Source organism: Lontra canadensis, unplaced genomic scaffold (assembly GCF_010015895.1).
Source record: "Lontra canadensis isolate GAN:19392208 unplaced genomic scaffold, GSC_riverotter_1.0 scaffold8, whole genome shotgun sequence".
In the NCBI taxonomy this organism is placed as follows: Eukaryota; Metazoa; Chordata; class Mammalia; order Carnivora; family Mustelidae; genus Lontra; species Lontra canadensis.
The window spans coordinates 9,866,436-9,893,018 of record NW_022631002.1 but is presented as its reverse complement, the minus strand read 5'-3'; the positions used below and the strand labels follow the sequence as shown (position 1 = coordinate 9,893,018).

General features: G+C 47.3%; 1 protein-coding gene across 1 annotated transcript in view; it reads right to left on the bottom strand.

Moving 5' to 3' along the window:
* The window catches only part of ADAMTS18 (ADAM metallopeptidase with thrombospondin type 1 motif 18), a 149,671-nt gene extending 146,660 nt beyond the window's left edge, over window positions 1-3,011 (bottom strand). The window contains exons 1-2 of the mRNA XM_032853925.1: window positions 2,922-3,011; window positions 2,725-2,818 (exon numbers count right to left, since the gene is read on the bottom strand). Coding sequence (XP_032709816.1) covers window positions 2,725-2,818; window positions 2,922-3,011 — 184 coding nt within the window. The remainder of the gene's footprint in view (window positions 1-2,724; window positions 2,819-2,921) is intronic.
* Window positions 3,012-26,583: the final 23,572 nt, after the last annotated feature.

Below are 26,583 nucleotides of genomic sequence, written 5' to 3'. Positions count from 1 at the left end.
GGTGGCTTTGTTCCCATCGCCATGCACCTAGATCCACGACAATTCAGAGAGGCTCAGGATGACGGGAGCTCTGTGGCCTGTGCAAATGAGCTCTGTGATGGTAATTCCTACAGAAATGAAAAGTCAAGCACGGCTTCGTGAATGTCAAGAATGCTGGCGGAAAATGCCACAACTCTCTCTCATGGTCTGCACGGAGACAGATGGAGTGAGTACATGAGTCAGAGCCATCCATACATAAAAAGTGATTTTGCGGGGGGAGGGGAGAAAATAAGTGTAAGACCACAAAAGAAGAGAAAAGAACTTTTTTTTTCCCCCGAGGAGATTAACATCTTCGTGTTTAAACTGAATTGGGAGCATTTGGGGAGGCTGAGTTTAAATTTCAAATGGTAACTGACAGTGCTGAGTAACTTGAAACCATCTCAGATAACGAGCACCTACCAGCAGCTTCATATTTCCGATATTAACTACATGTGATAATAAAACCCCAGCACCTGTACAGCTCTGAACATTTCACTCCGAGCTTTTACAGGGACAATCCCATTTCGCTGTAGGCATAAAATACAGTGGATGCATAAAAATGCCTCAAAATTGTCAGAACTTTCCTATAGTGTCTGATGTTTAAGATTGCTCAGACATGTTGGTGGGGGAGTGTCAGTCAGGGGACACCTGGAAAGGCAGGTTTCAAAATACTTTCCCCCTTGCTCTCAAGAACGGCACTAATTGCTGCTTGTTCGAAAGGGGAGGAGCTTAAAAAAAAAACACTATTTGCTGCTGGAAAATTGAAGCACGCACACTGTTTTCTATCGCAAAACGTGGAAACTGAGAAGTATCATCACAAAATGATTTGGAGCATGCCTTCTGAGTGTTCAGACACACTCTGCGTTTCCACTTTCTAGGCACAGAATGGGAAACTAATTTGGAAAGTGTTTAGAAAGATTCCAAATAACTAAGAGGCATGTTTGAGTCACTTGGGTCCTTGGTTACTGGAGGAAGAAAAGAAAGAGGAATTTCCCTTTTCCCAAAATAGTCAACAACCAAATAAGAAAAGCTCAGGAATGAACAGAAGCCCTGTAGCTAACAGAAATTGAGGTGGGATATTCTAATTGAGCCTACGTTTGCGGGGGGGGGGGGATCCCAACAGGATCATAACTTCAGCTGTTTTTTTCTGTATGAACCATGTGTGACCCTTATTGCTTGAACAATTCCCATTCTCACAATGGACTTTATATCTTGCCTCTCCCATTTTCTCCTTGAGTCCTTTAACTAGAAATACTATCTAACTGACACACGTCTTTAAAAACAACTGGAAAACTTTTTCTCCTCTTTTTACCTTAAAAAAGAAAAAAAAACACTAAGCACGCCATAGACAATTTCTCTTTCAAAAATCTGCTACGTTGCTTTACAGGTAGGCGACTCTTGATTAAATCCAACTTTTTCTTAGCAAAAAACCACCTCCTTCCTCCACCATACTAAAAGCTAAGCGTGAAAACCCCGCCTGCACGTGCTCTAGACTGTACAAGAAGTTGTTTCTTACCTCCTTGCCCAAACCCACCCAAAACTCTGCCTGCTTCTACATAGGAGGCCATGGGGTAGCCTTCTCCAGCCAGCCTTCCACGCACTCAGCCCACAAAGACCCCTGCCCAAGACACAGCTACAAGTTTGTTTCCAAGGGGAGAATGAGCAGGTGGATGGTAATACTCAGAGGGGGACAGAGAGAGGCAGTCAGAGCCTCTTGCAGGGAGTGATCTAATCGGTCAGCTCCGGGACTAAGTAAAGATGCGGTCCAGAAACTATACATGGAACAATGAGGGGTTGTTTTAGAAAATGCAGTCAGCCCCTCTGGGTGGACAAAAAGTGAATTTCTCAAGAGTTCATTCCTGGCTCTCTCCTGTCCCCTCACTCACCCACATCTCCCCAGCCTTTACTCCATGACTCTGCCAGGCCCGTCTCCCCAGTATGCCTTGCTCTCTCCTACTGCAGCGGCAGATAACCCTGCAAAGGCTAAAAATTCTAGAATCTGGGTTGGACATCAAGGTCTTGCTAGACACCTGGATCGGCTCTTCTCCTGTAGCTGGTGGGTGCCAACAAGAAGTTAATAAATGACAGACCAGGACGGTGTTCTGGGACCCCGCAGTTGGGAGCCTCAGAAGAGATAAAGGCCCCAGAGATCTCAAGCTACCTGCTCTCCTCTCTCTCAAAACAGTTTTTGGGAACTCGTGACACAAGGGCAGGGGAAGCAGAAAAGCAAAGGAAGATCAGGAACACAAACGGGCAGAAAAGTGAGGAGGCAAGAGGGGGGAGGGGAGGGCTCACAGTTTTTTCATCTTCCACCAAAAAGTAGCTCCTGCAGGCTTTCCCAAAAGAGGAAGGGAATGAGGAAGGTGCCTTTTGATATCAACCATCTCGTCCACTTCCTAATTTCTCACCATAGTAAGGATTTTTTTTTTTTTTTTAAACAAGCCATCTGTGAACGAAGGAAAGTACTGTTTTCTCATTTATGGGACTTACAGCTTGAGGCACTGATTCTTTTGATAAGTTCAGAGTCCTGGCCACATCCCCACCACCCCCCGCCCCCAAACAGGAGCCCCTTCCAGGACGCGCGCACACCTGCCAGGTTGGAGAGGAGGGCGGTGGCAGGCGCCTTTCTACTTTTCTCTCTCTTCGGGGGGAAAGAAGGGGCAAGCGACTGGAAAGGTCCTTCTAGGGGTGGGAGCAAATACGAACCAACGTTTAATCCGCCGCCGCCGCCGCCGCTGCTGCTGTCACTGGCTAAGGCTGCGGCGACCGACGCACAACAGAGGCAGCACAGCTGGAGCGCCTGCAAGAGAAAAGGGGACACCGCGCGTGAGGAGGCGCGGCGGGGCTTGCGCCGGGCGCCCCCTGCCCCCCCGCTGTCGGCGCGCCCCGCGGCGGGCACCTGCCTTGGCCACGCGCCCCAGACCCGCCGGACCCCACGGCGGGCCCGAGCGGGCGGCGGGGAGGGCGCACGCGAGCAGGAGGGCGCACTCCATGGTCAGGTGCGGGCGCGGCGGCTGCGGGCGGCCGGACGCGGCGGGCGGAGCGCACTGGCCGCGCGCATTCTCCCCGCCGGCCCGGAGCGCGGCGCCCCAGGTGCGGCGCCAGGTGGGAGCCGCCGCCGCTCACATCGCGGGCCGCGCGCGCCGGGGCCTCCCCTCCTCCGGCCGCCCGCGCGCCCTCCCTTCTGCCGGCGCCGGCCCGCGGAGCTGCCTGCCTGCGGCTCCCGGGGGGCACGGGGGCTCCCCCGGCCCGGGCTGGCGCGCGCCTCCGAGCGCAGGCGGCCGGCGGACTCTGTCCGTGCCTGCCCGCCCGCTTGCCCGCCAGTCTGTGCGTCTGTCTGTCTGTGTGAGCGTCTGAGGCTCCCGGGGAAAGCAGCGCCAGCTGGCTCCCCCGGCGCGCCGAGCCGAGCGCCCGCCTCTCCACCGCACGGTGATTGGCGACCAGCGGCTCCCGGGCCCGTCCGAGCCCCCGGGCTGGTGCAAGGGCGTGGGATCCCCGGCTCCCGCTCCGAGGGAGGAGGCGGAGGGGGAGGGGAGGTGGGGGAGTGGAGGGGAGGGAGGGGGGAGCGCCCTGGGTCAGGCTTGGAAAACGTAATTTAAGCGCACCGCGGGCTGAGCGGAGGGGGCAGGCTCAGGTAAGTGGCGCGACTCCTCCCGGTGCCTGTGCAGACTTCTCTTGGACAAGTCTTCCGGCGAGACAGCCCACGTATTCGGCGTTCTCAAAGCCTCCCAAGTACCAGGTGCTACCCAGCCCCCTTGTCTCATTTACCTCGGGCCCTATTATTGCAAGGTGGGAATTATTAACCCCTCGAGAAAGACGAGGAACCTAGGCTCAGCTGGGCTCAAGGGAGCCTAGCTACCCAAGGAAACCGTGGGCGCTGGCAAATCTAGGGGAGCCCGGAAGGCTGGAACCCTGAGTCTGGTCGCCGGCCTGCACCGATGGCGGTGGCCTAGCCGCTTCTCCTCTTTCTTCTCCCTGTGACCCTGCCTCCAGCTTCTCAAGACTGAGTCCTGGCCCCAAACACTACAACTCCCAGAACTCAACCACCACAACCGTGCTGCCATCCCCGTGAATGTACGGCTCACTTCCCGCGTGCCTGTTCATCTACTCGATACACGTACTTGATCTTTGGATCCCGACTGTGTGCACAGATGAACGGAATATAGTCTAGGCCGGGGGGAAAGGCTCTCACATGCCAGAACCCAGATGATCAGAAATACTAAAAAGGGACAGAACAGGCTTCTAAAGTAGAAAGAATAAAAGCTCTATCTAATTTAGCTAGGAGTAGGGATAAGAGTGTGTCAGATGTCTCTTCTGAGCTGACATTTCAAATAATACCAAAGAGAGTGCTAGTTCTACAAGGGAAGAGAGGAACAAAGGCTTGTGTGTCAGCAGAGGGGGCACAACAGAAGTGAAGGTCTCTGGGCATGAAAAGTGCTCGCCCTGGTGAGCAAGTTACAGTCCAGGGGGAGAGGCAGAGAGCGGAGGGCCAAGTCGCCAGGACCTTGTAGACTGGGGGAAGCATGCAGGAGTCTGTTAGATTTAAGACGTGTGAGAGAGAGAGGGGAGGGCAACATTATCTCTAATACAGAGTCTCTGATCTGTGGGGATCAGGACTAGAGTTGCTAAGGTCGGCCAGAGGGGTAAGCAAACTCACTAGAGTCAAGGTGAATAATGAGGCATCCTGGACCAGGATGGTAGCAGGAGAGGGGGATGTGGACCCTGCTGTAGTCCTAAGAGTACCGAGGTGGTTAAGATGAGGTCCAGGTCGCAGCTTAGGACAAGTGACAACTCAGTACGCATAGTCTGTTTCCCTGGACATGGCACCGACGAGGCGACCCCCAGGCTGCCCAAGCAGAGCCCTCGTGCTGGGGAATGCCTTTGGGAAAGGCCACACAGTGGGGAAATCCAGGTTGAACAAACCAGCAGGGCTTCCCAACATAATGTTTCGGTTCTAGTGGCCTCCGCTCTATAATGTGAAATGGGAGTAAACACGAGGTATCAGAAAGATAGCTCAAGGGTTGACTGTATTTTCCTAAGCACTTTATATGTGGGCTTTAAAAGTGAGAACAGGGGATACACTGCATTTCTGCTACTTCATACATCTGATGTCAGATTTTAATGTGCATCAATATCACCTGTGATGCTGGCTTACTGTGCACATTCCTGGGCCATGCACCATGGAAATCCTGATTCAGCAGATTTTGTGTGTGGGGAGGGCAGATATGCATTTGTAGCAAGCACCTGCGGGGGCCTCCTGATGCTGGTGACTTCCGTGCTTTACGTGGTCTCAGTAAAGACCTGGACACCAAGAGGGTGGAGGCCTCCTCATGAACCTGATGTAAGTGGCTTCTCCCCCACTGGTTTTCCAGCTGTCCTCCCAAACCCTAGGAAACTTTTGCACTCCGTAGATCCCCACCCTCCATGGTCTGGTACAGAAACTGAGACCCATTTCTCATGTACTCACAGTTGGAGAGATCATAACTTCCATTTGCAGATGACTGGGTCCACTGTCTTCTGTAGGGCCAATAAATAAACACGCCAAAGCCAGCCATAACTAACCTCTGACATGACTGTGCTTATTCAATATTCCCAGAACTAGCCCTGCAATATGTACAAATTGCCTCTAGATGGTGACAGAGAGTCAGGAGCGCAAGGTCCAGCCCTAAGTGCAAAATAGCGCTCCTCTCTAAGTTATTTGGAAATACAAATCTTAGTTGACTTGGGGGGCGCCTGGGTGGTTTAGTTGGTTGAGTGTCTGCCTTCGGTTCAGGTCATGATTCCAGGTGCCTGGGATCGAGCCTCGTTTAGGGCTCCCTGCTCAGTGGAGAGTCTGCTTCTCCCTCTGCCTGCCCTCCCCCTGCTCCCTCTTCCTCTCTTTCAAATAAATAAATAAATAAATATTAAAAAGAAAATCTTACTGATTTTAAAACTACAAATCTAAGGCACCATAATGAATATCTGAAGTTCACAGTCATCTGTCTCAGTCTTTTCAGGCTGCTATGAGGGAGCACCACAGCAGTGCTGCCGTGAACAACAAACACTGGGGCGCCTGCGTGGCTCAGTGGGGTAAGCATCTGCCTTCCACTCAGGTCATGATCTTGGGGTCCTGGGATTGAGTCTGGGGTCTTTGGGCTCCCTGCTCAGTGGGGAGTCTTCTCTCTCTCCCTTTGCCCCTCCCCGCTCTTGTGCCCTCTCTCAAATAAATAAAATCTTAAAAACAAAACAATATTTGTCTCTCACGGTTCTGGAGGCTGGGAAGTCCGAGATCAAGATGCTGGCAGATCTGATGTCTGGGGGAGCCTGCTTCCTGGTTCATAGGGTGCCTTCCTTTTGCTGTGTCCTCACATGGTGGAAAGGGCAAGGGAGCTGTCTTCCATCTCTTTTGTAAGGGCACCCATAAAATCGGCATGGCCTAATCACCTCTCAAAGACCCCATCTCCAGATACCATCATCTTGGGTATTCGGATTCAACATGTGGGTTTTGGGGCATGGGCACATTCAGTTCAATGCATACACCTAAGGGGAAAAAGAAGAAAAAAAAATCCGTGGTGATGTATTCTGTTGAACTTAGCCCAGAGCCTGGCACACAGGCAGTCAATAAATATTTGTAAGAAGGAAGGAAGGGAGGGAGGAAGGAAATGGTATGAAAGTTTGAAACAGAGAGATCATAGGGTTTCACTCTTAAGTAGTTAAATACTTTCCCTTTTTTCCTTCTTTAATATGAATGATGAATACGAATGTTGGTTTTTCTTCCTTCTGCATGGGCATAAGTTTCACCTTTTCTCAACAGAATATACCTTAAGCCATGTGTCTCTTCCTAGCCAGCGTAAGAAACAATGGCAATTCCTCTTACTTACCCACTTTTCCCTTGGTCTCTGCTTTAGGAAGATACAAGTGTCTCTTTCACGCAAAGTAAAAACATTTAACTCTTCTCCCACCACCACTGACTTTCTGTGCCATGACCAACCCCTTGGCTTCTCCTCTCCTTCCCATGCAGAGAGCAGAAGGGCACTGTCCTCTGGCATTTCAAAGCTGCACTGAGTATTTCATCAGGTTTTACCCAACAGATTTCTGACAGTTTCCTGTAGAAAGTATTTTCATGTCCCAAGAGAAAGATTTGTGGGTCACCTGGGTGTCTCAGTTAAGTGTCTGACTCTTGATTTCAACTCAGGTCATGATCACGCCCCATGATGAGCTCTGTGCTGGATGTGGAGCCTGCTTAAGATTCTCTCTCTCTTTCTCTGCCCCCCACCCCCCAAAAAAAGAAGGAAGCAAGGAAGAATAAAGAATGGCAGGTCCAAACTTTTTCCATTTTTTTTTTAAGATTTTATTTATTTTTTGACAAAAAGAGACACAGTGAGAGAGGGAACACAAGCAGGGGAAGTGGGAGGGAGAAGCAGGCTCCCCGCTGAGCAGGGAGCCTGGTGCGGGGCTCGATCCCAGGACCCTGGGATCAGGACCTGAACCAAAGGCAGACACTTAACAACTGAGCCACCAGGCACCCCACTTTTTCCATTTTCTTTAGAGATAACCTGAAAGGTAAGGTGCGTGCCACACAAAGAATGAAACTCCAACAAGTGACATGTAGCAAGCTTTGTATTTGTCAGTGACAGCATAGGAAGTAGACACTCTTTGTAGCTTAATAGCTAGCTTTAGAAACAGATTGTCATCAAGCACCATTTAGGAATTGTCAACTGTTCTCCTCCCCTCTAGCATTACATTTCAGTCTTTCATTGCACTTCTCAGGACATGGACCTTGATTTTTTTGCTTTACAACCTGCACGTGCCCTAACTTATCCATGCAATGAGATTCCTCCCCTCCACTTGCCTCTGTTGATCCCGCCCTGGCTATGCATGGGGCTCCCTTGTTCTATTTTTAGTGCTTTCCCAAGACCTACTATTAAAAGTAGTTTGTTTGCCTGAGACCCAGGAGGCTGTATTGGAACTAGACTACTGATTTCCACAACTGGACTCAAGGCCAAGTTCTGAGCTCTCTGCACAGGGGAAGAGTGGAATAGGGACTTTGCAAAAGCTCTGGGAAAAAAATCAGGTCATCGAAGAAAAGGAAGTAACTGTTGTCTATGGGACCTCTTCTCTCCTCCTTCCCCACCACCAGGATCTGAGCACACGCAGGCTCAGACATCTGCCCTAGTGATTCCCCAATCTTGCCTCTCTAAGGCCAGTGTGTCCTCACTCAGTGTGGATAGCCAGGATTGGGAAGTATTACTACGAACCAAAATCTCCTGGGGAGTTGTCAGAACCACACTCTTGGGCGTCCCTACGAATATTCCAGTTAAGCAGGTCTGGGATGAGACCCGGCATTTGTCTTTTAACCAACACCTGGTAGTTTCTGATGTCACTAAATGTATTACAAACAGCACACTGTGGCCCACTGTACTTAAGCATTCCCTAAAATGCCAGCACTATTTCGGAGTCAAAAAGATTTAAAGCTTCTGGGATGCCTTTGAGTTACTCCTTACTTGGGGAGGAATCAAATTATAGTAGAAATCATAAAAGGCAGGTGTGGGGCTGAAGACTTGCTGTAGGGATAAGCAGGAAGTATTTGTTGCTTGTTTGATTAGATTTTTGGGTGGGAGAGGTTAATTTGCTTTCTAAACATTTCCATCTCCCTTGTTCTGGTTTAATCCGTGATTTAGAACTGCCCAAACACGTCATAGCACTTTTGGAGGGGCCAAAAGTACTGGCCTAAGAGGTGGGATCTGGACTCAAGCATGACCTGTTAGAATGGTTCACTGGCGTTTATCCACACCATTTGGGAGAACGGACCCATCTTTCAGCTGAGGTCATCACAGTGTGTGATTACAGCCTGGATTTGTCAGCAGACATCCCTCTGATCTGCAAAAATGAAACTTCTCAGGTAGGAAAGAGGGAATTAAACAGCCTCTGGTCAGAGGCCAAGATTCTTGTCCCCTCTCCTTTAATCCTTGAAATCACTACCATTTAAGCTAAGAAATCTCTTTCCAACTCTCTTTCTCCCTTTAAGTTGGTCTGTATTGGGTTTCCATCAATTCCAACAAAAGTAATCCTGGTGCTTTTTTGCTCTGGGACCTTGGACACCCAAGTCTTAATGTGCTCACCATTTTTTTAAAAGATTGTATTTATTTATTTGACAGACAGAGATCACAAGTAGGCAGAGAGGCAGGCAGAGAGACAGAGGAGGAAGCATGGTCCCTGCTGAGCAGAGAGCCCGATGCGGGGCTCAATCCTAGGACCCTGGGATTATGACCCGAGCCGAAAACAGAGGCTTTAACCCACTGAGCCACCCAGGCACCCCAATCACCATTTTTCACACTGAGAAGATAATCCCTCCTTCACCTATTTTTATTTTCACAAGAGCTGAAGGGAGCAACATATACAAAATGTCTGAGGCAGAACCCAGTTCTTCTCCCTTTTTTGAACTTCCTTTGAGCCTTATTCCTGTGGCCATCCCACCTCCTGAGCCTGTGAACTCTTGCTCATAGACGGTGTCCTCCAAATGTTCCTCCATCCAAACCCCAGATGGAACCCCCAGTATTTCCTATCCGATTCCAGGCTGCAGCTCTTGGATACAGTGCCTACGTGTGCATTAAGAAAATGATGTTCCCTTGAACAGCAATAGTGGAAAACAGTATGGAGTGTCCCTACTTTTTTTTTTTTTTTAATAGAGCTACCAGAGGACCCAGCAATTCCACTGCTGGTCTACAGAAAACAAAAACACTAAATCCAAAGGACACTTACGTGCTCCGTGTTCACTGCATCATTAATTACAATGGCCACAATATGGGAACAACTTAAGCTCACCAAGAGATGAACGGATATAGATGTGGTGTATATACAGGGGACTACCACTCAGCCATAGGAAAGCATGCAGCCCTTGCCATTTGCGACAAGGATGGACCTAAAGGTGTTATGCAAAGTGAAAGAAATTGGATAGAAAGCCAGATACTGTAAGATTTCACTTATGTGTGCAATCTAAAACACAACACCAAACCAAACCCAGACTCATAAAAACAGCTTGGTGGTTGCCACAGAGCAGGGTGAGGGTATAGGAGGGGACAGGGGAGCAAAATGGCTGAGAAGGATTAAGAGGTACCAACTTCTAGTGATGAAACAGTCGGGCGCCTGTCATGTACAGCATGAGGTCTACAGTCAAAAATATTTTACTAACTTTGTAAGATGACAGACTTTCTGTGTTGACCATTTCACAACATATGCAAATGTTGAATCACTATGTTGTAACACCTGAAACTAATGTAATATTGAATGCTAATTACATCTCAATAAATTAAAAAAAAAAACAGAAAAGAAAAAAGTGCTCCCTTCTGCACAGGAAGGCACATAAAAATGGCGAAAAGTTGGAAGCTATACAAATTAGGATAAGAGATGCCCCTCTGGGTTAATGGCACCTTTTGGGACAGGATTTAGAAGCCTAGGACCTAGTGGATTTCATTTCAATTCAGCCCCCAGGCAGGACATAACCATTCCGGGCACCCAGCTTGGGATGTAATCTCCTCTTGGGCCTTTTCTTATCTTGAATTGGGAAATTGACTAGAAGCAAAGATTCATCCCACCTACCGCTACATACTGCTACTATTTCTAAATCACTAACTTAAAAAAATTTTTTTATTTGTTGAGGGGGGAAGCGTGAGCACAGGATCAGTGGGGAGGGGGAGGGGAGAGGAAGAATCAGGCGCCCTGAGCAGGGAGCTGATATGGGGATTGATTCCAGGGCCCTGGGATCATGATCTGAGCCGAAGGCAGAAGTTTAATGGCCCGACTGAGCCACCCAGGCGCCCCTCAAAATCACCAATTTTATCATTTCCCACACTTACCCCTCATCCTTCCTGGGTGTCAGGGAGCCCCTCAAAAGACTGGGCTCTGCAGTTGAAGGCAAATGCATCATAACCTTGGTGAATTACCCCTCTCTTGTGCCCCAAGTCCCCTGGAATAGTCCCCAAGGTGGCCAAATTGCAAAGGATAATTTCATAATTGTGGAATGAGAATAAAGCTCTTTCAAAATAAACAGAAACATAGAGATGTAGACTTTGCTCCCTTTACTCAGAACTATTTTTTTTTAAATGTTAGAGAGGGAAAGCCCTTGGCAGTGTTTATCTTTTTAAAGTAGTTACAGCATTTGAACTAATAATCACTGCTTCCTTCTCAAAAAGCACTCACCTCCCCAGCTTCTAGGTCATTACTATACACTGGCTTTTTTTTTTTTTTCTTAATTTTTACTAATCAATTATTTCCCTTCCCTTTTGGGGTCCCTTCAATATTGGTGCTCCCCAGATTTGCATCCCTGTCACTTCTCTTTTCTCTAATTAGATCATCTCTTCCCCTTGTGTACTCGGATCCCCTCAGAATGGCTGATGACTTCCCAGACTCTTACTCCAGCCTGTAACTCAGTCCCAAGCTCTAGACACACATTTCCAACCACTTATGGGATGTATTTAAATGGATGTGCCAGAGTCACCTTAAACTCAACAAGGCACCAAGCAAATGCCATTAGTTATTCTCCAGCTGCTGCCATCTGACCCAAATCCCAAGCTGGGAAGTTTGGGAGCCCCCCGGGATGTGGGAGAGAATGGGGGCTCAGGTGGTCACCAAACCTGCTTTAGAAATGCCACAGGCTCAGCCCCTCACACCCTCATCACAATCGCCTTAGTTCAGGCCCTCAGCATCCTGGCCAGACTTCCCAGATCACCCTGGTTGGGGGGCAGTGGGGGGCTTGTTAGTTCCAGGAGACAAGGGCTATAGAGGCCACCGCCCCACCCCAACCACGGCTGCCTCCCCCAGCTGCCGAGAGCAGAGTACTCCCGGCCATCTCTGCCTTCTCCGTTTCTAGTACTGAGAACAGGGCTGAGACACAGACGTTGGGAAAGGCCCAGAGTGGAGGCCTTGTTGCCCAGAAGGAAACGGATCCAGACCTCTGAGACAGGCACTTTTGCCCCGTAAGCCAGCCCGGCCTGGGGAGCCTTGCTTCTAGGGCCTCCTGCGTGGAACGCACTGCACAACCAAGCAGGTCCCACACCTGCCTGTGCACGAGCTCCGGCTGTTTTCACTCCTTCCCTCACCCCCCAGCACGGCCCACTGTTATTTCTTCCCTCACCCAGGAACACACGGTGGTCTTTTCCTCCTTCCCTTCCTGCATTTTGTTGCTCTACTAAGTCTAAGGGCCTCGATGCCCGCCCTGGGTTGAAGCCATACAATTCCCCACCTTGGCTGATGTTCGCAGCCTGGGTGCTCGGTGGTCAGGTCCCCTCATCCCAAGATTCTGAATCAATGGGAGCCCGCAGGCTCCGGGTGAGTGGGATGTGCGGCCAGTTGAGGTCCCGCCATGGTATGGAGCGCGCAGGCCCAGGGGGCGTCCCCAGACCCCAACATCCACACCCTCTGGGAGCTCATTAGACATGCAGAGTCTCAGGCCACGCCCCAGCCGCCCCCCTCCCCCCAACCAATCAAAAGCGGCATTAGATCAAGATCCCCAGGTGTATGTCTGTCCTGTATGCCCCTTAAGTTTCCTAAGGGCTGCAGCTGAGTCAAACAGGCAGGACAGAAACACTGCCTCCCCCAGCTGCCGAGAGCAGAGTACTCCCGGCCATCTCTGCCTTCTCCGTTTCTAGTACTGAGAACAGGGCTGAGACACAGACGTTGGGAAAGGCTTAGTTGGGATGGACTTAGTCTCTTCTCCATGTAAGCCTCAGCTTCCAAGAGGGCAGTAGTAACAGCGCCGTCTCATAGGGAGAGGGGGAGGGGTGAGAGGGATCATCCCGCTTATCAGGTTAAGTGCTAGATTAAATACTCCATAAGCAGTAGCCTCCTGACCACTCTCTCTTTCTTCATCCCTCTACCCTCTTCCGTAAGGGAGGGGAGAGCAACAATAATCTTTATTCCCAGGACACTGGCTGTGTTAGCCTGGGAAGCACAGCCAATAAGAAGCTTGCAGATGCCATAGTCACATCCAAATTAAACATTTCCAATTTTAAGTGTGCAAAGAGGTCACAGCTCCCTTGACTTCTCTGCAGCATCCAAAACACCACCATGAGCTGGACTTCGAGACACCCTGCCTTCCCCAGTTACACAATCACCATCCCGCTGGGAGTGCTGTATGGAGCCTGCACCCCATTACACAGGCAATTTGTTTCCAGAAGCTGCGTGGTGACTTGGCCCCACCGTGCTCAAGGCTGGCGTTTCCACTAGACTGCGAGGCACAATTTCAAGAGGCAGATCATTTAAAACCAATTATTGGAACTCAACCGGCTTTTGCAACGAATTAATTTAAGGAATCCAAGGTGCCAGAGGGATTATAGGAGAAGGGATGAGAGGGGGGTAGTTCTTATTTTTAAAGCAGTCTGGGATCTATTTAGAGAGGTTCCAAACATCAGGGGTTGTGTTCAGACTGCAACCTAATACTTTATATTGCTCTCTTTCTGGAGAGTTCTCGTATCCCCCGTGATTGGATGGAGCCTTCCTGAAAAGCTAACATTAAACTGGGACATAATAACAGCCTCGGGACATCAGAGCCCGCTTGCTCTTGCCCTGCAATACTGGACGTTTTTATGTGCATTACGTTAAGAGCTTCCATCTCTCCGGACAAAGGGGGGAAGCGCTTCCATGGTGGGTGGCCCCAATTAAACCCAGTGCCCGGTGAATTTCCGCCCAGGCTCACTGGAAGGCGTCCAGGGCTGATTAGAAGCAAGAACCTCAAATGGCCCGGTGCTGCCATAATGAAAAGCCCTGGAAAACTGCTAAATGACACGGAGGAAAATCATTACAATTGAAACTCCCCCCACCCCATGCTCCCTCATGCCTAAAAAAAAAAAACCAAAACAAAACCCATTTTTTCAGAATTGCCTGCATATTGCTTTGTTCATTAAGTTCACTATACAGTAAATGAGAGCTCTCTCACAGACACACAGCTTTGAACACACTGCTTTAATTATACAACACTTACTTGGTTTAAAAGCACGTAAAGGGAATACAGACAAAAACAAAACGAAAACAAAAACAGCACCTCCCCTCCAACGCTATGGAACTGGCAAAGCAGGTCTACTGCGGAGGGACTGAAGAAATTACTTAAATTAAAAATAGTAGTTAGTACCAGTACAAGCTCTTTTTTGAAAGTCTTAGGAAATAAAGAAAAATGTAACAAAAGAATTGGAATAATCTGTTAGCTACCCCTCAAAGATGACCACAGATAACATAGTATCTTCCTGCTGTAAGCAGCATTTTACATAGTTGAGACTGGGCTGGATACACTTTTGTGCCCTGCTTTGTTTGACTGGTACTATAGAGAGACTATGTAGCAGATATGAAGATTCCCTGCACCGCCAGTGTGAACGACTGGGACATAATTCATCGGAGGAATACAACATAACACACTTAGCAAAAATTCAGAATCCCCTTTGTTGTGAGATCAAGCACCGGGTGGGGCTCCACGATCAGCTTGAAGTCTGCTTGGGATTCTCTCTCCCTTTCAACTCTGCTCCTCCCCTCAATCGCAAAGGCTCACTCTCTCTCTCTCAAATAAATAAAATCTTAAAAAAAAAAACAACCCTCCAAAAATAACAAAAAATAAATTACAGAGCAACAGGAACATCTGTATAATTGCCTCTATAATGGCGAAGGGAGGTGGGGAGCCCAAGAGTTATTTGTCGCAGACCATGCAAAAGATAAGTGCCCAATGAATACAGATTGCACAAAGACCTTTCTCTTAGGGCTACCATCACTCACACACCCAGGGGCTGCACCCACAAATGTTAGATTCACAAGGTTGTATCTTTACCTAAGAGCCACAATTTCGAATTCAATTTTGGATACGAAGGATAGCATAGGCTTAATCGATGATGCAGAACTAGGAAAACAAAGGCACAAGGCATACATATATCTTAGAAAGATAGCAGAGAGAGACTCCAGTTTGGTTGAGAAATGAATAGGCATGACAACAGCGATGGGCAAAGTTACTCCCACTCACTGATCCCTCCCTTGGTAGCGGGCCCAGCACCATGCACACTAAAGAAAAGCAACATCAAAATACTCTGTCAAACAGTTTTCTAAACTGGAAAATGAAAGTGAGACCAGCCAACGCACAAAGAAGTTGGGAAATTACCAGCTGAAAAAATCTGGGTAAGTGGCAGTGGCGGAAGCACGCGTGAGGCCCATCTCACCATCCTTTCTGTCCAGCATGACACATTGGGCTGGGGGGGTACAAATCACGCCCCATCGTGCCAGCAGTAGCTGAGGTTTCTAGGGAATCTTTGTGTGGGAAGAGAAACCTTGTATTCCTGGAGTCCACCAGCAGATGTCCGTGTAACCACCCTGAAGGCTTGACCGGACCAGACCTCAGCGGCAAAGGAGCAGTGTTTGTAATTCATCCCTAACTTTCTGAGTTACACTAAAAAGGACCTTCCTCATTCACATGGGCTATCTCTGAGTGTCAGAAAGCTCACCCGGGAAAGTCACAGGCTGGACCCAACATGGCATGTATATCCTTAAATTAGGGGGGAAAGGAGTTAAGAGAGGCAAAAATCAGGGCATGCCGGAGGGAGGAAGACATTTAGAAGGCTGAAAACATAACAGAAACCAAAGACAGTAACTATCAAATGGATGTAATTTGAAGACTGGGAAATCATTTAACAGATGCAAAGGGAGGGAACAGAATGTGGAAAGGTAGGATCAGACATCAAAAATCGGTATGTATCAAATTTGTAGTTATTTAACTCCTTTGACCCTTAAAACAGCCTCATGAGTTCACTAATATCAATACCAATTGATAAGCCCTAAGCTAGGACATAGATACAGTCTTTTTGAACCTTTTAAGCTCCATCTTTATGGAAGCCAGATTACAACTGAATTCACCCCATCCCTTAAAATGTGAACATAAATGGGTGTGGCCCCTTGATCCCTTCTACTATAGGACAACTAGTGGCCTTGCCAGAATTTGAAGGACTTCTAGACATGAGCTTTCTCACATGTCCCTTGGCTCCCACCAAATTCTCAATGTTACCAACTTTCACCTCTTCCACTCTCCTCTCTGTCCTGCATCGACCAAAGAGCACCACGCCTCATCCCAAACCACTCAAGAGAGCCATTTGTGTTCCACAGCAGTTGTTACTAAAGTGTGAGGACTCAGATGACTTTTTATTTTTGGTGTGAAACACTGTCTTAGTCTAGAGAAACAGAGCCAATAGGAATTTTGTGGACATATAAAAACATAGCTCTTAGCAGGGGTTAGTTCACCTGATTATGGAGGTTGAGAAGTCCACAGTGTGCCATCTGAAAGCTGGAGGCCAGTGCTGTGGTTGCAGTCCAAGCCCAAAGACATGAGAATCATGGGAACCCCATGATGTAGTTCTGGTCTGAATCCAAAAGCCCGAGAACCTGAAGCCCTTATGTTCAAGTGCAGAAGTCGGATGTCCCAGCTCAGGCAGGGACAATGAATCCATCCTTTCCTGGACTTTTGGTTCTGTTCAGGCCCTCAAAGGATTGAGCGATGTTCACAGGCATTGGTGAGGGTGATCATCTTTATTCTGACTGCCCATTCAAATGCTGATCTGTTCTAGAAATACCTTCACAGACACATCTGGAAAGAGTATTTGATGAGTTATCTGGGCATCCCTTAGCTCACTCAAGCTGACACATGAAATGGACCATCACCAGTACATGTAACATAAAGTTTACCATTTTAACCATCCAAAAGTGTATAATTCGGTAGCATTAAGTGCATTTCCAGTATTGTCCAAGCATCACCACCATCAAATGGGTTTACAGTGGAGACTAAACTGATTTAAGGCGGTATCAGATAGCCTTTTCTTACAAGTCATTAGGCCACCCACCATGTTGCTGGAGGCCTCCATAAACCCGAAGACTCTCCCTTCCTCTCCTTTCCCTTGCCTTTTATGCCGAACTATTTAGCCCCCACCCCCCCTGTGCAGAACCAGGCCTGTCTTAGCCTATCAGATGACTCACCGATGCTCCGCAGAAATCATAGGTTGTCTATCCCTTGCTTCACTCATCAGTAGCTCAGAGCCCCTAATAGAGGTTGTTTCAGATCCCTGTCTGCCTACCCAGTCTCTCCAAGTGAAAAGAAGGTGAAAAGAGAATGATTTTCTCACGCTATAGAGAGTGCCCGTCCCTCACAAAGCAGAAGCATTCATCTTCGGTTTAGGTGGAAGACAAGTGCTGCTGCTGTTGCTAAACTCGAGAATTAAAACTGCCAGTTCTTTTACCAGCAAAAAAGTGAGTTTATTTGGAAATAGCAGAGAACAGCAAAACTCAAATGCCAAGCTAGCCATCACCAGAGGCAAATCCACAGCACAAATGGAGGGCCGCTCTTTTTAAAGGAAAGGGGGCAGCGGGGGAAGGTTGTTGTAAACAAAAGGGCCATTGGAGTAAACTGGGAGGTTGAAGTATGGTGGCTTTTCACTGGCTGAGTTAGAACACTCTCTCATTGGCTGGGCTGTTGCTGGGGCAGAAGGAAAGCCTTTCTTCCTCCAGCTGGGATAGATAGTAAAGCAGTATCCACCCCCAAGGTCCATCTCTTCTCTTCCTGTTGGGTCTGCCATGAGTGTTAGGTGGGAGAGCTCCCCCTGCAGGCCTCCCGGTCCCATTCTAAATGTGGTTTCCTTTTTCCTTTTATTAATTTTCACATAGTCAATTTCTAAAATACAAAAGCTGGAATACCTACTCTCAACGAAGGAGCTAGAAACCAAGCCAGCTCTCATCATGAGCTCAGACTGACCTAATGGGTCCATCTGTAAAGGTCAATCCAATAACTGGCATGAGGCTGAGCTCACAGGAAGCAAACTACCCCCAAACCCTCCAGACTGGGTCAATGAACTTTTTCTGTGCTCTTCAGACATCCAGTATTTTGTTCTGTCACGGGACATAGGAAATTAAACCAAAAACTAAAATAATGTGGTCTAGCTTCCCTGCTGGATTTTAAGCCTCTTAGGTTTAGGAGTTATGTTAATTCTATCTTAACTGGTGGTTCTTAGCTAGAGGCATTCCCTATACCCAAGGGAAATTTGGCAATGTCTGGAGACATTTTGGTTGTCATAAGTGGGATAGGGGTTGCTACCAGCACTTAGTGTATGGAAGCCAAGGATGTTGCTCAACATCGAACAGAACCCCCACAACACAGAGTTATCCTGTCCAAAATGTCAATGGGGCTGAGGTTGAGAAACCTTATCTTAAAGGACATTTCATTTAACAAATTTTAAGCGCTGTCTATATATCACCCCATGTGCCAAGGGTTAGAATCACCATGTTCCTGCTTCTTTACCATAACTATTTTTGAATTAATAATAGTTAGCCCCCAGTAAGCATTAAAGGGTGTAGGGTCCCTTTCCACATATTCTTTCCACATATAATTCTTTCCACCTATAATATGATCTTCTATAATCGCCACAATAGCTCTGTAATGTCACCATCTCAAATGACAGAATGGAAGCCCAGAGAGTAAAGTTCCTAAGGCAATGCAGCATCTGACTTAGGCTTCCTGATTCATAACAATCTCACACAATGGCTTACCAGATTAAAAAAAAAAACAATTGGGAATCATAGTACATACATCATAGGACTGTTAGGTTATTTCACTCTTTGTATTTTATGACTCCACAAATAGAGCCAGTTTTCAGGCTGGAAACTTAAGGATGGCCTTTGCTATGGTGGGTGGTTTTCAGAGATGCTAGGTTGTCATTTGAGGTAGGAGAGAGGATGAGAAGTCTAAAAAGGGTTATGAATGGAGAGGATCTTGAATGTCAAATTATTCTCCAGGGATGACCTTTGTTGAAGACCCTCTGTAGGAGATTGAGAGTGTGTGTGTGTGTGTGTGTGTGTGTGTGTGTTTGTGTTGGGAGAGGGGAACATAACAGAGGGCAGAAAACAGGGAGAATCCGAGAAGATGATGTGGATAATCATGGACTGGACCAAGGGACAAAAGAAACATCTCTATTTCTTAGAACCTCAAGCCGGCCATTTCAGTAGAAGTCCCTGCTTCCTCACCCAGGTGAAGAATAAATACTCTGTGCCCTCCCATGCAACCAGGATCCTCTGCGAAGAAGAAACTGACGGAATCTTAGGGGTATCCTTGGTGAGAAGAAAGGGGAGGAGCCAGGAAGTCTGGCAAACCCATCAGCCCGCGACGTGGGTCTGACCCCAAGTGAATGCCAGAGGGTGACTGGGTGGAAGCAACTGACATTTCTGTGCTATGTTAGGAAGGTTCTAGAAGCCCGCTGAAGTGACCTCAAGCCAGAGCCAGCAGAGGAGTCCTGTGTTTCCTAGCAGTGTGTGTGTGTCGTTGGGGGGGGTGGGGTGGATCGGTCTGCCTTAGCAGGGGTGCTGCTCTCACTCACTCGTGGGCTAGGAGCAGTCCACAGAAAGCGTGGCCAGGGCACAAATGCAGCCACGGAATTTGGGGCCCAGCAGCTGGGCCCTTGGTCCATTATCCTGCCTCAAGGTGAGTGTGTGTGAGGCATTCCCATGACTGTCATGCTAGGCATTTTCCAATGTTTACTAAAGCAAGCGCAAATCCTCCGCCTTCAGTTCAACTAGACGCTCAGTACTCAGACTCATGCCCTCGGGGCACACCATGCCTGCCCTCGGCATTGCGCTTGAGCACTGCTCTGTGCCGCCCCTGAGCTCATTGGCTTGCAGGACACGTTATAAATGTCCTTCTCTAGATACACTTGATCTTCGCCACTCCACCCTGCCTCCCCACCAGAATGTCCTCATCTTTTGCTTTGTTTCTTAGGAAAACTTGTATCTCAGCTTTGATGGTCTGGCCCTCCTGTCTCTTTCTGCAGCCACCAGACAGACCCAGGATATAATGAGCCATAAACACTCTAATCAGGTGTAAACAATACCTCTCTGAGGTGAGCTCCAAGCAAAGAAGGTGGCCCAATTGTCATTCCTCTCCCAAAGGTCCTGCCAGTCCTCCCCACGGTGGTGCAGATGATGGGATGGGCGAGCCTGAGCAGCTGGGCCCCAGCCAGCCAGCTGGAAGTCCTTTGGGGGGACCTGAAATAGTAATCAAGCAGGGCAGACGGAGGTGAGGGGCTTTCAGGATCCTACCTGAGTGCTCTGTAGGTGGCCGCAGGGCACTTGACTCCGATCCAAGAGAGGCACCTGGCTCCAAGCTGGCGTGGGGCCAGTTTCGGAGGGTAAGCTTGTTCTGAATGACGGTGTCTGGGCTCAGTTCATGCTTTATTGTTGTGTGTCTCTTTATAACTAATTCCTCAGTGAAAGATGTTTGAAACCTAAGCCTCCCTGCCTGCCCTCCCCATTTTCATTTCAGTTGCAGGCACTTGTCCCTGTTGAGAATCATGAGAGTCCTGCTAGTGAGTAAATCCCTGCTGGAAACTGAACCCTTGAACGATGCCAGGCATGGCTGTCCAAACACAGCAGCTTCTTGGAAGGGCTAGAAAATGCCTAAGGAAGAGCAAACCTGTCCGATTCCTGCAGCGTCCGAGGCTGGGCCTAATGCAGTTGATGAAGAAGGCATGATTTCTCAAAAAAGTAAGAATTGTATTCTAAAATGTGTATGGGCCAGTACAATGCTTCTCCAAGTCTGGTCCCCAGGCCAGCAGAAACGGTCTCACCAGAAAATGCAAAGTTCAGACACAGCCATACCTACTGAATCAGAACTGCTTGGGGAGGGAGCCAGGATGCTCAATGAGGTTTCCAGGTGTTTCGATCATCACTAATATTTGCGAATCCCTACTCTAGAGACAGAGATGGTTTTTTCATCAATGATTAGGAAACAAGGTAGTTTAATCATGTAATAATCCTATTCTGCTCCATTACGGTGTACTCAAATACGTACTCAACTGTTAGTATGTTCTAGGCTCTACACTAAGCATAGACATGCATAATGGTAAACGTGGGGACATGGTCCTTGTTCTTGTGAGCTTATCTTCTGGCAAAGAGAACCGATGATATTAATCAAAGAAATACACAGCTAAGCGTATAGGCGCTTATTTAAAGTGTTTTGAATAAAATGTACAGACCTGATCCAGTATGGGAAATTAAGAAAAGCTTCCGCGAGGAAGTAGTACTCGAGCAGGGAAATAAAGGCAACATGGACATTACGGTGGCAAACTTTGGAATGGAGGTGGTTTTTCAGGCCATCGGCAACATGTCAAAGCCTTGCATGTGGCTGAAGCTGGCTCATTTAAGCACCTGATAGAGAATCAGGGTGGCCCAAGTACAGAGATCAAAGGGCAAAGATTAATGATACAGGATGTGTTGAAGAGACTTGGAACCGTGTTAGAATATTGGTCTGTTACCAGATCCATGGTATTCCATGGAAAAGTGAGAAGACAGGGGTAGGGCAACCAGCAGATCGACATTTGGAGAAATCCCACTCTGGCTGATGTGTGGAGAATGGATTGGAAAGGGACCAAGGAAGAGGACCGATTTAGAGGACAGTGCAGTCTTCCGGGCCAGAGATGAGGGAGGGGATCATCAGGGTGGTGGATGTGGAGATCCACGCCAATCTATCACAAGTTCCAAGAGGAGGGACACAAAGGTATCAAGAATGAGTGTGGTTTCCAGTTTGTACAGCTGGAGCGATGGAGAGCCATTCAGTGAAACAGCATCTCTGAAAAGCATCCGGTTTGGGACAGGGGTTGGGGTGGGGGGGGACACAAAGAAGTAAGCTTTCCAAATGTCAAGTCTTAGCTATTCTTTTTTTTTTTTTTAAGATTTTATTTATTTATTTGACAGACAGAGATCACAAGTAGGTAGAGAGGCAGGCAGAGAGAGAGGGGGAAGCCGGCTTCCCACGGAGCCAAGAGCCCAATGTGGGACTCGATCCCAGGACCCCAGGATCACGACCGAAGCCAAAGGCAGAGGCTTTAACCCACTGAGCCACCCAGGCACCCTACATCTTAGCTATTCTTTTTTTTTAAGGTTTTATTTATTTGACACAGAGAGAGAGAGAGACCACAAGTAGGCAGAGAGGCAGGCAGAGAGAGAGGGAAGCAGACTCCCCACTGAGCAGAGGGCCTGATACGGGACACGATCCCAGGATCCTGAGATCATGACCTGAGCTGAAGGCAGACGCTTAACCCACTGAGCCACCTGGGTGCCCCACGTCTTAGCTATTCTTGAGAATTATAGGTAGGGTGTGGGGTTTGGAGGGAGGTGGTCAGCCTGGAGTAGGATCTGAGAGAGAAGATTTAGGCTGGAAGTAACAAAAGTGCGAGACAACACCCACATTGGTGTCTCAGGGTTGAAGCGCGCCAATGGCAGAGCGAGAAGACCGTAGGTCTCAAGATCCATCCTACAGGGACGCTAGTATGTGGGACTCAACAGGGAGCGCTCCATGACTGTTCGTCTAATAACATGAAGAAGAGAGGAGGAAAAAGGTAGAAAAAATAAGAATAGCGTAGAGCGCACTGGAATAAAACTCTGGTGCTGCCATTCAGACAAGTCACTCATTCCTTGCAAGCTGGTTCCAGTGCGAAGAGAAGAGTGTTCCTCCGGCTCTGAAATGGAGGGAACGTGGTCTGTATCTCACCTATGTATTTCCAGGATTCTCTGATGCAACATTTCAAACACCGCAAACCTGAGTGATTGTTGCCCTGCGCAAGGCACAGGAAAGACTCTTCATGTTATTGATGGGATCATTACGTGAATGAATCCTTGGCTGAATAATGTTCTCAATCTCCTTCTTATAGAATTATCTGTTTTTGAGATCCAAGGTGTAGTAATGGAGTGGGGGGTGGGCAGGGAAGGGAGTGTGTTTGAGCTTTGCATTCCATCCAGTAAACCTGCGCAATCACTCTGAGCCTCTATCCTTATTAGAGAAGCTAGAAAAGACTGAGGCATGATTTCATTCTAGCAAAATTAAAAAAAAAAAAAAAAAGAGGGGTGCCTGGGTGGCTCAGTGGTTTAAAGCCTCTGCCTTCAGCTCAGGTCATGATCTCAGGGTCCTGGGATAGAGCCCCGCATCGGGCTCTCTGCTCAGCAGGGAGCCTGCTTCCCACTCTCTCTCTACCTACTTGTGATCTCTCTCTCTGTGTCAAATAAATAAATAAAATCTTAAAAAAAGAAGAAAAAGAAAAAAAGAAAAGAAAGAAAAAGACAGATTAAGCTCTCTTTATCATGTTGCTTTCTCTAAGGAAGTGTCTCCTTGTGTTATGTGTATCAGGATGGATTAGGCCAGTTGCTTTATCTGACCTTTCTCACTCATCCTACACTCATCACTTTGAAAAATGTGTACTATAGGGGCATCTGGGTGGCTCAGTCAGTTAAGCATCTGACTCTCGATTTCAGCTCAGGTCATGGTCTCAGGGTCGAGAGATGGGAGCTGGGCTCCACACTCAGCATGGGTGTCTGCTTGAGCTTGTCTCCATCTCCCTCTGCCCCTGCCCTCTGGCCCCCAGCACACAGGCGCTCACTCTCTCTGTCAGAAAAGAAAAAAAAATGTATTACTTTGGAAGATCTCATCTCTTTCAGAACCATCACCTGCAATGCACTTTTTAAAAAGATTTAATTATCATATGGTTTCACTTATTTGTGGAGCATAATAAATAGCATGGAGGACATGGGGAGTTAGGAGAAGGCAGTTGGGGGAAATTGGAAGGGGGAAAAAAAAAGATTTTATTTATTTATTGGTCAGAGAGAGAGAGCACAAACAGAGGGAGAAGCAGGCTCCCCACTGAGCAGGGAGTCCAACCCAGGACCCTGGGATCATGACCTGAACCAAAGGCAAACGGTTAACAGACTGAACCACCCAGGCATCCTTTTAATGCACTTTTACAATAAGATCAGAGGCAGTTATCAAGAGTTATAAGAGACTCAAAAAAAAAAAAGGGGGGGTGCCTGGGTTAAGTGTCTGCCTTCTGCTCAGGCCATCATCCCAGGGTCCTGGGATTGAGCCCTGTGTCAGGCTCCCTGCTCAAGGGGGAGTCTGCTTCTCCCTCTCTCTCTGCCCCTCCACCCCACTTGTGTGCTCTCTCTCTCTCTCTCTCTCCACCTCTTGCAAATAAATAAAATCTTAGAGAGAGAGAGAGAGAGAGAGATACCAAAATGGCTGGACAAATGGGTACGTTTCTAAGCAGTGATCTGGGATCTGCTTTTTAAAAACAAAAAAAAAAAAAAAACAGGATTGATACAAGAAGGCAAACTTTTAAAAGGGTTAAAGGCATTATTATGTCTTTGGTTAGAAATAAGTTTATTACTGGGATCAACTGAAGCAATTTCACTTTCTCTTTGCTTAGCCCTCAGAGAACATGGGAGCAGTACACCACGAATGCCATGTCCTAAGATGTGGTGGGAGGATGGTTAACTCCAAATGTCTCCAGGCAATGGCCATGAGTGGGAGGAAGTCTCGGAATCAGGGATAGCTCTGGAACTCTCCCCGGTGACAAGGGGCTAATCCTAATGAGTGATGCAACCTGGAAAGGTGTTTGTAAGGACTCCAAAAGCTTCATGGAGGCAATTTCACAGATCATCCTTCTGAAACACACCTCTCTTCACCTTGGAACCATTGTGAAATAAGGTGTTATGGAATTAACAGCATCTTAGAAACATGATAATGACAAGAATACATGATAACTAGAATTTAGCAGATACTTCCTGTGTGCTGAGAACCCTGCTAAGCATTTGTATGCCTTCGCCATTGAATCCTCTCAATAATCCTACAAGGAAGGTACTACTGCTTCCAGCCCCCTCACACACTCCCACCACCCCCATCCCTCTCCACCCCCATATTACAGAGAAAGAAACTGAGGTCCAGAGCCATCAAAGAACTTCCCCAAGGCCACCTGACTAGTGAAACAATGAAGTTGGGCTTAAGATAAAGGCTTATCTGACTCCAGACTAAACTCTCTTAACATAAACCAGGAAGTAGTCTTGTGTGTTTCTCTCTCTCCCACCCTCCAGCCAACAAATAGTAACTTCCTCCTTATTCAAACAAACAAACAAACAAACAAACAACAACAACAACAAAAATTAAAGGAAGATCATATGGTTATATAGACACAAAAGTTGTGTGAATTTGAAGGAAAATAAAGTATTAGGTATCATTATCACCGTTGCTGTTAAGAAATAAGAAAAACGCTATAAACAGAAAAACTAGAGATGGTAGAAATTTTGGAAACTGCCCAATGGTTTCTTTGCCACCTCGTATTTTTTTCCTCTTTCTTATTAGCCAAAACTGTGTGCCACCTAAACTATTTACTTACATATATGTAACCTGATTCACTTTACAAACTTCGCCTTGATTTTATCAAACGAGAATATATTCATTGTTTAAAACATAAAGATGTAAAATAATTTTAAAATTCTGTGTGTCTCCCCTGCCCCCTCCTCCCCACCCAGAGAAGCTTCTGGATTGGCCAGCAGAGGAATGCATGTCCCACATTGGAGACTGGAGACTCTCAGGCTAGAGTCAAGGGGAAGGCAGGAGAGCAGACAAAGAAAGCAAAACAATGGCCTGGAGACATGGTGGCTCCAGACCTCTCATCTCCATCCTCTTTTTTCAACTTCCCAAGGAATCCCCATAGGGCATGACTGACTCGGTTGCCTGGGAAACTCTGGTCTGCAGAACCTGACCACATGTCATCCTGTGACATATGGGAGGCCCTGCTGGCCACACCAAGGACCTGTCACAGACATGTTACCCAAAGTCTGAACATTTCACGTACCATGAGCTCTGAATTTAAACTTCAGAAAGTTACCCGGCAGGAAGAGAAGGGATCGCTGGAGAAAATGCAAAATGTTCTAAATGCAACAGTGGATTTAAGAATCTATAACACTGTGGTCTCATGTATACAGGCAAAAAAACACAGCAAAGTCCAAATATTTAGTTATAAATAAAGGAAACATCCAGTCAGTTCTTCAGTTCTGCTCTAGTGTCTTCTCTGTGGTCCAGTTAATCAACTCAGAATGGATCCAAAACAGGTAGCCACTTGCCAAGCTTGTTTAAAAAAAAAAAAAAAAAAAAAAAGAAAGAAAGTAAAAAGAAAAGAAAAGAAAAAGAAAAGCCTGATTCTGATTATTAAATAAACAACTCCCAAAAAAGGAAGCGTTATGAAGAAAGACAAACATTTTCTTCCCCTGAATTGCAGCGTTTTGAATTCCTCCCACGAGTTGGTGGTAGGAAAAGACAAACTAGTTAGAAACTGAGGTTGTATCACATCATATTTGATTCCAAATAAAAGATATCAAAATATCTAAATTGCCTCTTAAAAATGTAAGTGTAATCGCTTTGTCTTACACTTTAAAGAAAAGAATTATGACACATTCTTGGATGATACAGGTTTGGTTATATATTTCTTTACAGAGTCCTATAAATCAGTTTTCTCTTAAATGTGAAAGCTTCAAGCAAATACTAGTGAATTCGATTTTGATTTCATAATCTTTTTCATGATTCTTTGTGCCAGAAGCCAGAAGTCTGGTTTAAGCCACCTCAAGGCAACCTTTGTTGGGATAAAAGTCAACAGAGTAGAACACTTCCAACTCTAATGGCTACTCACTACCTGTAGAACGTTCCACTCTGCCTCTCTGATCTTTACAGTCACCATATGTAAAGTGGTCACACCTCCCGTGATT